Source organism: Nematolebias whitei, chromosome 3, assembly GCF_014905685.2.
Source record: "Nematolebias whitei isolate Nwh7 chromosome 3, NemWhi1, whole genome shotgun sequence".
NCBI lineage: Eukaryota > Metazoa > Chordata > Actinopteri > Cyprinodontiformes > Rivulidae > Nematolebias > Nematolebias whitei.
Genome location: NC_056500.1, coordinates 15,966,338 through 15,978,939, shown reverse-complemented (window position 1 = coordinate 15,978,939; position 12,602 = coordinate 15,966,338). Strand labels below are relative to the sequence as shown.

The 12,602-nt window shown below is 38.3% G+C and overlaps 1 protein-coding gene across 1 annotated transcript in view; it reads right to left on the bottom strand.

Moving 5' to 3' along the window:
• The window catches only part of LOC119430696 (adhesion G-protein coupled receptor D2), a 54,529-nt gene that overhangs the window by 33,376 nt on the left and 8,551 nt on the right, over positions 1-12,602 (bottom strand). Inside the window, exons 6-14 of the mRNA XM_037698162.1 lie at positions 12,260-12,360; positions 11,724-11,779; positions 11,341-11,467; positions 10,692-10,795; positions 8,549-8,651; positions 5,714-5,867; positions 5,422-5,555; positions 4,929-5,044; positions 3,310-3,430 (exon numbers count right to left, since the gene is read on the bottom strand). Coding sequence (XP_037554090.1) covers positions 3,310-3,430; positions 4,929-5,044; positions 5,422-5,555; positions 5,714-5,867; positions 8,549-8,651; positions 10,692-10,795; positions 11,341-11,467; positions 11,724-11,779; positions 12,260-12,360 — 1,016 coding nt within the window. The remainder of the gene's footprint in view (positions 1-3,309; positions 3,431-4,928; positions 5,045-5,421; positions 5,556-5,713; positions 5,868-8,548; positions 8,652-10,691; positions 10,796-11,340; positions 11,468-11,723; positions 11,780-12,259; positions 12,361-12,602) is intronic.

Here is a 12,602-nt window from a genome sequence, read left to right as displayed (position 1 = left end):
ACACACACACACACACACACACACACACACACACACACACACACACACATACATACATACATACATACATACATACATACATACATACATACATACAAATTAAAATAGTGAAATTAACTGCCAGGCAGGCTGAAGAATCAAAAGAGGATAGAGAAGATGAGCTGAATGGACAGCTGCAGACAGAAATATGCATGAAATAAAGTAGCAATCCATATTCCATATTAACATGTTTAGCAGTTGTACAACAAGAACCCAGTAAAATCCAACATCTTAATTACTGCTGACAAGTAAAAAATATAATTAGATATGAGAAACTATTTATGGCAGCCAAGAGATCTGGCTTAATGATCAGAGTGTAGCTAAGCTTCTATTGATTTTCCTGTTAAATATACAGCTCAATTAAAGATAGGCCTGATTAAAAGACTTGCAAAAGCAGATGTAGAAATGCAGGGGAAGCAGAGGAACCCCTGGCTGCCTGCTGCAGTGAAATAATCATGCCCACATTTTATTCATAGGTCGTGGAGTAAAAAAAACACGAAAAAGCAACAATTTTTCTGAAAGTCTTGATGATTTTCTATGGGACATTTTTCATAAAGAGATCATGCACATTTGTACAACATATACATCTAGTACTAAAATAAGATAAAAAAAAAACATATGTAATGCATTAAAACATTAGTTTTTAGTTGTATGGTTTTGTATATAAACAATATTGCAGACCTTTGACTTCTAAAGCAAAAATAAATAAATAAAAAAACCTATACAGACAAATCAAAAAACAATGCAAACCCACTCCTTGTTAAAATGATATTTTTGACAGAAGCCAGATGTCAGTTCCCTTTTTGCATCAGCCTTGGTACTGACAAATAAAAACCCGGACAGCTTTTATTTTATTATATTTTTTGTATCGTGAACTGTAGAGAACCATGTATAATTGAAATCCTTTCTGTTTTTGACTGATGGACAGAAACTTTTTAATTGTGACTTTGAGCTACAAGTTGTTGCACAGTTGTCATCTTCTTGCTCTTCATACAAACAGATGTTTTATGTTAGGTTTGGTCAAATAGTTTGTTTTACACAAGTACTACATGGGTATAAATTTTCTTAAATCTGACTCGAACAGAAATCAATTAATGTTGATTGACCTTAAAAGAGGGCAGCACGGTGGCGCAACTGGTAGAGCTGCTGCCTCTCAGCGAACAGGTCCCTGGTTCAAACCCCGGTCCAGGGGCCTTCTGGGTGGAGTTTGCATGTTCTCTCTGTGCATGCGTGGGTTTTCTCCGGGTACTCCGGTTTCCTCCCACAGACCAAAAACGTGCATGTTAGGCTGATTGGTAACTCTAAATTGTCCCTAGGTGTGAGTGAGAGAGTGCATGGTTGTTTGTCTCTATGTGGCCCTGTGATGGACTTGCGACCTGTCCAGGGTGTACCCCGCCCCTTGCACAGTGATTGCTGGACATGGGCACCAGCGACCCCCGTGACCCAAAATGGAATAAACGGGTAAAGATAATGGATGGATGGATGGATGGATGGATGACCTTAAAAGAGGGGCAGCACGGTGGCACAACTGGTAGAGCTGCTGCCTCTCAGCGAAGAGGTCCTGGGTTCAAACCCCGGTCCGGGGGCCCCTCTGGATGGAGCCTGCATGCTCTCTCTGTGCATGCATGGGTTTTCTCCAGGTACTCCGGTTTCCTCCCACAGGCCAAAAACAAGCATGTTAGACTGATTGTAACTCTAAATTGTCCCTAGGTGTGAGTGAGAGAGTGAATGGTTGTTTGTCTCGTTTGTCTCCGTGTGTCCCTGTGATGGACCTACGACCCGTCCAGGGTGTACCCCACCCCTCGCACAGTGACCGCTGGACATGGGCACCAGCGACTCCTATGACCCAAAATGGAAGAAGTGGGTAAAAGATAATGGATGGATGGATGGACCCAAAAAGACTGAACAGAGGCTTAAGGATAAGTTTGAACAGAAGTGAAAAATTGAAAATGAAATGTCTGAATGTTTTCTTTAAATATCTATCAGTTGATATTGTCAAATAGATTTGACAATTATTTATTGAAAAACAAACTATGTGATTATAGGTTCGATAATTGTAAGATACCTAAGATCACCAGGGATTTCATTCATTCAACCTTTATTTAGACAGGTAAATCCTATTGAGCCCCGAGGACTCATTTACAAGAGAGAACTGATTTCAACAAAGAATGATGACAACAATGAACAACAGCGACAACAATAAACAATTATAAAAAGTCATACTCGTGTTTTTTTGTTGTTGTTTTTTTTAACAAATAGGATGGCTAAAAGTAAAAGGTAACAAAAAAAACAGCAACAACATTTCATATTTGGTCATTTTATGTATTGTTTGACTGTATGAACACAAAGTTAATGCAGAATAGAAAAAGTATGTTAATTCTCCTTTTACGCATTTGGAGGCATTGCTTCTGGAAAAAGTGTTTAATCTGTCACATTGTTAACCTGCAGCAAGGTCAAATGGGTAAAATATGGCATGGCAACTTCCATCCATCCATTATCTTTACCCGCTTATTCCATTTTGGGTCACGGGGGTCGCTGGTGCCCATGTCCAGCAATCACTGTGCGAGGGGCGGGGTACACTCTGGACGGGTCGCAAGTCCATCACAGGGCCACATAGAAACAAACGAGACAAACAACCGTTCACTCTCTCACTCACACCTAGGGACAATTTACCAATCAGCCTAACATGCATGTTTTTGGTCTGTGGGAGGAAACCGGAGCACCTGGAGAAAACCCACGCATGCACGGAGAGAACATGCAAACTCCACCCAGAAAGGCCCCTGGACCGGGGTTTGAACCAAGGACCTGCTCGCTGAGAGGCAGCAGCTCTACCAGTTGCACCACCGTGCTGGCATGGCAACTTGATTTAGTAAATGAATAGTTTTAATGTTGTGACTGATGAGAGTATATGACTCACAAAGAGGTTTTAAGTATAATTTTGTGGTGTCACACCTACATTTATGTTTAAACCACAGATTGTACAAATAATAGTTTAAATTTTTACTGCAGATTTTTTCCTTCATTCATGCACAATTATTGTCCCAGAGATCCTGAATGCTTATAAAAGATAATTGATCACATAATCGATCACACTTCCACACACATATAAAATGAATGAATGTTTTGTGAGACAAAAACTTTCTTTTTTGTAAAACCTGGAGCACAGAACCTTGGGACGTGCAGTTTGTTGCATTTTCTCTGCTATTTCTTGGAATCAGTGAGGGAAGATTTGCAGTGTGTGTTCTTGCGAGCACAAGTGTGCATGTGTACCTGTAGGGAATTGAGGAGGATGAAGAGGTAGGCCATGACTATGGAAAATGGCACTAAAACTCCACACAGCCACGTCAGTCCGAGGATCGGCAGCAACACCAACACTGCTTTCACTGCAGCCCTGTGCACACATAAAAACAAACTAAAGTATATATTTAGAAAGATAAAACAAACAGATTATTAATATGTGCAAGAAAACACTCATAAGGTTAAAAAAAAAAGTGAATATTTGATTTGCAAACGTGTTAGAATGAATTTTGCCACTGATTTCTTAAACTAATTCTGACAACAACTTTTTATGATTAAGAAGTGTGGGTGGTGGGGGGGGGGGGGGTAATTATCCAAGCAGAACAAATATGGTTTAAGCTCTTCACATAAACAACATTAATTGAAAGATCAGATTTTATAAGCTGGTACTGGAAAATTCAAATTGGGAAAGATCTGAACAAAATAAATGTTTGTTTAACCTAGACAAGAGTATGGAAAATGTATGCAAGTATTCTGATTTTTCTTTAATCAGACTGAGCCCAGTTATTTTGTTTTTTAGCTCCCAAGTCCTTTTGGACAGAACGAAGCAGTTCTGGCAGGATGGTTCATATACAAAACTCTGTGGGCAGGAAGGCTCATGAGGTGACAACTTTCCACATTCAGTCCAACTTAATTCTCTTTAGAGGGGAATAAGTTTCCTGCTCAGGTGACTGCCAGACCACAACAGCTGTCTCTGTGCGTTTGTGACAGGTCATGCAATGAGGCCTACTCTTTGGAGGAATGTACAGGACTTTCCTAGACTGCCATCACCCAGGGGTCCCAGATGGTTCAAGGGCTGCTTTGAAAACCCTTACAGTCTTTTATGCACCTCAGTGGGTTCAAGCAGTGACAAATAATAATAAGAAAAAACTGCACATCTGCAAACATCATTTTTATCGCTGGGACTACATCTAGTAGACAGGATTGTCTATTTTCTATGAGCAAACGTAAAGATGATCAATAAACAGAGGGGTGAAAAACAAAAACAAAAAGCAAATAAAAGAAAATGTGATGCCAAAAAAAAATAAAGTTTCTGAAGCATAATACGTGTTTAAAAAAATGCATATAGGATATGCACATAATTTAATCTAAACACATTTCTAGTCAAATATATAAAATGTATCAAAATTTAATCTAATTGGATTACAGCATTCCAAAAAAATTATTTAATTTAAATTACTGAAACATATTTTTAGATAAATAAATTATATAGGAGAGAAGAAATTTGAATAACTGCAAAAATATTAGTTTACACAAAACATGTGGCCTCCACAAAATGTAATAAAATACCAAAAAGCATATTTAAACAATTTTTAACTATATTAGTAACGCATAAACTGCCTAAATTATTTGAAGCAATGATTAAAAAGAAAAAAAATATGACGTTTAGACATTCCATCCTAAAACAATACAACCAATTAGCAATACAAGTCCAAATATACCACTAATGCACTCTATATAAAATAAACCTCTAATTTGTTCATTGAATAGAGCTATAAAATAAAATCAACCTGCAACCAAATCTGTTTTGGACGCCAGGCGGCCTCATTCATTTTAAAAGAAAATAAATGTCGCCTCCTAGTGGTCACTACCTGATTTGGTCATAGGCTTGCTCAACAGGACTCGTGCCCAAAGCAAGCATGATGGACCTTCTTTTAGCTGTGGAGATGGTGATGATCACCACCCTGGTCAGCACCAAGATATTCACCTGAAAAACAAACAGGCGAGCTCTGATTTGAGAAGTGGCCGTTGTCATAGCAGGCAATTTAACAGAGCAAAGGGGCACAAAGACGTGAAAAGGTTTAGGGGAAAAAGTGAGAAAATAAAATAAAGAAGGACAAAATTGCAGTCATATTTCAAAGGTTTCAGAAATCACAACAATAATGTGTAACAAAAACAGCAACTTGTGAAAAACAATTCTACTTTAATCCAACATTTATACAACGTGATGCCATTTTATGTTTCATTGACACCATAAACGTTGATGGTCAAAACTAAAATCTGAGCATGTACACGTCAGAAACACAACAGCTGTAAGCCGTTTAGAAATGAGAACACGGACGAACTGAACTATAAATTGCTCACCATAATGATAAAGATGACAGGCCCGACAAAGCCCCAGATGATGCCATTCTGGACACTGAGCCAACAGTATTCATCAGCTGAGTATTTCTCTGAGGCCGATGCTAGCGTGATCGTAACTATCAGCACCGGCAGACCTAGATGGAATAAGAGAAAAATCAATAAAACATTTATTGAAAGGGATAAAATAAGTTTAAAATAATGCTGATATTAAAAGTACCTCTAATTCTACTGACAAGTTAATTACTTTACAGATTTATTTGCATAAATATTTGGGGTTATCAAGCCATAGTACCCCAGCCGATGAGATAGTAATACTTCATGTGATGGTCCTCGCTCAGGTTGACTGCTACTACTTTGCTCCAGAGCAACAGACCTTCCACCAGCATCCAGCTAAAAGCTGCCATGAAGAAGAGATGGAGCAGCGCAGCAACCAGTGTGCATCCCACCTTCAAACAAACCAAAAGGTTTTACTTTAATCATTTGGATAAACTAAGAACTGTGTTGGAAGATATAATGTAGGGGAGACCGGGTATGGTTGTAACACTTTTTGCTTCAGCACCTGTAACTCGTTGAATTTTTTAGCTAAACTTCTCAAACTTTTATACAAAGTTTGTTTTCTACAAATGGCACCAATGCAAAGCTCTGCAAGATTTCCACAGACCTCGTGAGTTGATGTCAACTTCATAATTGTCCTTTGTTACAAGCTACCGCACTACTGGGGTAGGTTGTAACAAGAGTGTGTGCGTGTGTGTAAAATAGTGTAGGACTACTAGAACAAACTTCCTTAACAATATGGATGCTTAATGAACACTCTGCTTCAATGTGCCTGTGTAAAGAACATGTTGGTCAAATAAATAAACAATATAAATGTGTGTGTCTATGTGTGTAGGCCTATTTCCTTAATCAGAGCCACAGTGGTGACAAACGAATGTTGGTAACCCTGGAGTGCAGGCTTGGTGGGTCCAGAGACTGCATGGGGAACATTTTACCCACACTTCCTTTGGCTTTGAGTTGCCAAACAGCTCCATTCAGACATCACAAAGGTTTTCAACATCTAAGGTTTCAGAATCCTCAGTATTTGCTTTCAACATTTTCTTGGAGGGCTTTCTCTTTATCTTTTGCTTGCCTTTATTCTTTCCCAAGATGCTCTTTCTTACATTTTTGCTTCTTCTTCTCTGTTTTTCCTCCATCGATGCTTGTTTCACTTGTGTATCGGTGAGTATTTCAGACTGCCTTTTATTCCTGATCCTGCCAGTTGTTTTTCTTGGTCCTGCTTTTGGAAACGGCTGTATAGACAAAGTACTGAACACCTGTCCTGGAGACAAGCCCGATGTGCCTGGCTCATCTGGAGCACAGGACATGGCGGCATCATGAACTGCAGAAGAGCCAGAAGTAATCAGGTAAGATGGAGAAGAGGAGGCAAGGAAGCTGTAGTAGAGCTGTCATTTCTAACCCAAAATCCAAAATTGGGGCCGGGCCAAAATAATATGCTGGACATGTGGGCCGTGACAGTCTCAGGCTGTGGTGCGGTTTTATGAATTATACAGCACAAAGAAAACTAAATAATAATGCACAGTATAAAATTGTGTTAATCTACTTGTTGAGGAGGAGGAAGGTCTGACCATCCAGTTGAAAGAGGTAAAAAAAAAAAGTCCAGCTAAGCTCAGATGGATCAGCTTGTCAACTGGCCGCACGCGTCTCCACACCTGCTGTCATCTGCAGTGAAGTAGCAGCATCTACAAAAGCCAAAGTGAGCAGCTTGTTCAATCAAAATATCCTTGTTCTATATTTTTTCCCAAAAAAATTTGCTCTAATTTTTTTATCTTCATCTGTATAATAGCCCATCTTTAGAGTTTTTTTTTTTTTTAGGCTATTCGTTTTGTATGTTAATATCCATTTGGTGAAACAAGAAATCTTATATATTCCTTTCTATGAAATGTGTTTTTAAAACCTTCATGTCAAACTGATTTGCTTACAAAAGCTGTACAGCTTAATTTAAGAAAAATTGTGGGGGGGGGGGGGGGGGGGGTCAGGCCTGCAATTCAAGTTAATCCTGCGGGTCTGGGTCGGGCTCGAAAAAAAAAAAAAACTACCAGTTCGGGTCAGGCCGATCTTTTAGGCCCGAATGCAGCTCTATGTTGTAGGAGTTCCAGCTTTTTCTCTTGCAGCTCTCCTACACAAGAGGGCAACAACTGATCCACACCTGAGAACCATTTGCTTAATGAGCTGCAGGAGTCCTTAAGGCAGTTGATGACTGCAGTCTGACGTTGGTGCATTATCTGCCAATCGATAGTTGTGTTCCTGGCCTTTACTTTACTCCCTGTGTATTGTGAAATCTAATCTTTGAATCGATGTGTTGTAGCTTGACTCCTGTGATCCTCCTGAGCCTTAAGACCTTCCTGGTTGTCCTGAACCTCCTTGTGATCTCTCCAGCCATTCCTTGCCTTCTGACCATCATTTGCATGCAACCTCTTGGAATCTCCTCACTCCTCGCCATTGGAAACTTTTGGGATTTTGCCTCTGCGACAGCTCCACCTACTTACAGTGAGGACAAACATTAACATCAAAACCAACATTCAAGAAGAAGACTCCAACTAACATTGTCCCTTTCTCTCCAGGGTTCCAGTTCCGCCTTGCTGATCCTTCATATTGTGCAGATTCATTCACTCATTCTAAAGAAACACTGTTAAACTTTCTCCTGGATTCGTTGTTCTTGGTTGCATACTAGAGCTAAACCTTACAGAAACATGAGTTTGAATTTGAATGATATATGTTGCTTTAGAAACAAGTGTTGAACTGGTTTAAAGCTAGCATTGTCTAAAACAAGCAGCAAGTGCCCTCTCCCACACAAGAGGTAAAGCCCAGTCTGACATGACTTTGGGGTCAAAGACCAGGTTGGCTCAAAGAATCTACAGTCCAATGAGAGACCACTCAAGACTAAATTAAGTGTTGCAGCAGATGGAGACAACGGCTGTGTTCGTCAGTGTCACATCACATTCCAACACCAGTTGTCATAATGTTATTTAATCTCTTCTGAATGTGTATTTGACTTTTAAAAACAACAACCACTATTTTCACATATGCTCTATTACACTGAAAAGCAGACAAGTTATTTTGTGTACAGTACCTTACTGTGAATGGCTGAGCCACTGCAGAGCAGAATCACCTGGGCACAGATCAGAGCTATGCAGAGGTTTTTATGAGTGGATGTCCTGTCTGATTTGGGAATACTGTAAAGACAAACAAGGACAATGTCACAGATGTGTAATGTCTGATAAGACAGCATAACAGAACAAAGAGATACCAGAAATGGACAAAAAGACTGATTTTCATAGCATGGTTAAGAAATTTGGGTTATTTTTATTTTATTTGTTATTGTTATTAAGATATTGTCATTTTTGTTGTTACTTGTATCTGAGCAATTTGGGAGCCAAATTTGTAGCACTGAAGCAGTGAGATTCTTGTACTTCATCATAGTCCTGAGGTTATAAGATTGCCAAATTTATCCTTTTCACATCATTAACTTTTTAAATACATGACACCAAAAAAGTAGGAAGTGTTGACCGTCGCCTTTCCCTTGACTTCAATGTTTAACACTTGTGTAAAACCTTCTTTTTTAAACCTAAAAAACATTGCAAGTCTCAGCTCATCAATATATCGGCTTGATGCAGAAAAAAAAAAAAAATTGTCCATGCCTTTGTGTCTTCAAGGCTGGACTGTTGCAATTCAATTATTTTTGGCATCTTAAATAAAAACCTTCAAAGTCCCATTTCATTCAGAACAACGCTGCTAGACAACAAAAACTAAAAAAACATGAGAACATCACATCAGTCCTTCATTCTCTTCACTGGCTTCCTGTCTCCTCCAGAATCCAGTCAAAGATTGATCTTTTGACACACCAGTGTATACATTGCAATGTCCCCCTCTACCTTAAGGAACTTAAAAAGTAATTAAATAAAATAATTCATTAAAATTGAATTTGGAGGGCAATTTTCTGTCATTCTTGATGTAATGAAAAAATGTATACATGCAGGTGCAGGTTGAACCATTTAATAGGTTCATGTCTATAGAAAAAACATAATTGTGTCTTAGCTCTGAAATATAGGTGTAGAAAAAAGTGGATGAAAAGAAAATTTCAATAAATCCCATCTGATATTTTTGTCTGTTGTCTCCAGCCCTTTTCAGATATGAACTCGTTTACTGATCAAATAGCCATACTGATCCTTTTTTGTAACATTTGCTGTCAGCAGTTTTATTATGCAAGATATAATAACTTAAATAACATTAGAAAACAAGTTGGATATCAGTGTTTGCATGCTGAACTACATTCAGATGTGTTTCTGTTAAAAAACAACTAGATCATGCTCTTGTAACTGGGTTTATGGCACCTTCAAATAAGAACACATCAAAGAAAGCCCATACATGCACAAAGAGCATATGCAATTCAACCAAAAAGCAACCTTGCAGTGCATGCACTGGTCAGTTCTGACATATGAAGACACTAAAGCTGGCTGATAGGAAAATTAACTTAAAAAGCTTTAATTAGCTCTCAAAGGTTTCACCCTATTAGGCTAATGACATCTATGCATTGCTGCTTGAAGTACCGGTAATTGTAATTTCACAGGGAGAAAGCAAATATTTGGTTTGGTGCATTTAAGCGTTGTCTGTTGTTGTTTGTAAATTTACATAAACATCATACACCAGCATGTGAGAGATGAAGGGTTGCACACTGTTTTTAGGACAATCATAAATTGTTAGGGAAGCTGATCGTGATCCCTCAGTGACCGTAATGTTAATTACCAGCTGCAGCATTCCACCATAAACCTTTAGAGCATATGCACGTGTAGACAACTGTAATTAGCACAAGTCAATACTACAGCAGCCTTCGGGACAGAAGAGGAGGGACCACAGTGCCAGTAGGCTATCCCAGTGTCTCTGATGGTTTTCTTAATGAATGGCACATTCTAAATTGTCACAGGTTATTTCAGCAGATTGAAGGCATTTACTTTTCCTTCAAATAATAAAAGCAATTAACAACAACAAAACCTCTTGTGATATAACCCAATAATCAATTAATTAATTATAATAATTAATTAATTGTATTTTTTATATATATGAGTTGCGTTTGTTGCTTCTGACAACAAAACTGTAACTCATTTGCATGCTGTCAGAGCCAGAGTTTCTTTATTTGTCATTTGCACCACGTGTGGTAAATGTGGTGGAACGAAATTGTGTGCATGCTGGTTAAGACGGGAGAGTGATCTACTCACTCCAGCACAGTGAAGAGCATCAAGGTCACCATCAGGGCGCACAGAGATGCACCAGATCCGATGAACGTCAACTTGGTCAAAATGAGCTCATCTTCAAGACTCCACTAAAAACAAAGAAAAAAAGTTGCATACTTAAAATAAGACATGGCTGTAGTTCTATTCGCAGAGGAGGTTAACAAGTAGTCACACGTTTCATCTCACAAAGACCTTCTCAAAAACAGTAAGCCCCTCCCTTTTAGCCTAATTTATATGGACATTTCAAACATTCATAACAAAAATAAAATGCCACTGGCAACAGTGAATGAGTGACGGCTTAACTCGTTCTTTTTTTTATACATTTAGTTGGAAATAAAAAGTTGATGCAAAAACATTCAGCATATTAACTGCACATACACAGCAAGTGTGCTGCAAGTCCTATTCACTATTACCTCACTGATTTAACCTGGATTTAATTTAAATGTCATTAGTTATAAAATATTTTTATTTATAAAGAAAAAAAATCATTGCTTTAATCTTGATAATATCACAATAAAAATAATTTTCTAGACATTCATACTTATCCGTCTTCCAAACAAGCATAAAACTGTTCTTCTTGAGATCATGCCGGTACTTTGTGATCTATTCATTTACTATACTAAAGATCTGTTACCTTAGGTTCAAGATAATTCATCAAGACTGCAAAGTTGGTAGTGTGGTTGCACTGACAGGAAGTGACGCCAGAGCTGACAAAGATCACCGAGCAGCCATCGTTGGACCAGCCATGTGTTTGAGTATGTCTGGACAACAAAGCAAATTCACATCACAATACTCTCACTGCATTTTTCTATTAAGCATAGTTTCATATATAGTGCATACTATATTCTGATCTGCCATATCTGATGAATAAAAGACATACAACTTGGCAAAAAATATAAGTCTTACAAACAAATACTAAAACAATCAGATTTGTGTTATTACTACAGAAAATGTTGTATTTTTTAACAGATAAAATATCAGGGCAGATTATGGGAGCTTGCTGTTGGTCAAACTTACATCAGGCTGAAATTCCAAAAGGCACAAACAGGAGTAACTTTATGTGAATACTCTGCCTACAGACAAAAAAAGACAGGTTTGTGTTGGTTTAACTTCTCTGCACACAACAGAAAGTCAGAAATAACACACCAGCTGATCATGTCAGGGATATTCAACAAAACTGCTCAGGGGGCCACAGTTTCTGAAAGCCAACAGCTTGGGGGCCGTACATCCAGCGATTACAATCATTATTTAAATAAACCAAAGTTTACAATGAAGGATGAAATGTCTCAGAAAAAAAATAAAAAAACGTTCAGGTGACCTGACTGAACATTGTTGGATTTTTACCTGGATTATTATTGAGCATGAACTTTGCAGTGGTTGCTACAGAGATCAAAGTTGTATGACAGATTTGGATGCTCTTCCTGACTTAACCTGGATTTGAACCCACAGCCTCAGGATTTTGATATCCGAGAACTGAACACTGAGCCATCTCAGAACTTTATTGATATGATATGATAGTACTGTGTGAGACCCCCCAGAGCAACAGAGTGTACCATGTGTGAAGAAGAGAGGGTGTACTGGACTGAAGCAGGAATAGTTTGACCCTTGGAGGCATCTCGAACTGTGGCTGATATCACGGCAGAAGACAGCTGACCTGGAAGACCACTGGAAAGGCAGATGATGGTTACCATTTACATTTTCTGTTTATTTAAATAAATAAAAACTTAAATCCTAACAAACATTTTGAAACTGCAAGCACAGACCATTTAGATGTAATCAGTAAATGTGACTATTGGTTTTTGCTAAATCAAATAGTTGTAAAATTGATTTTCTGAACTGCTCATCTTTTTAAAACAGGTAAGGATATTTATAATACAATATATAATCCAAATACAA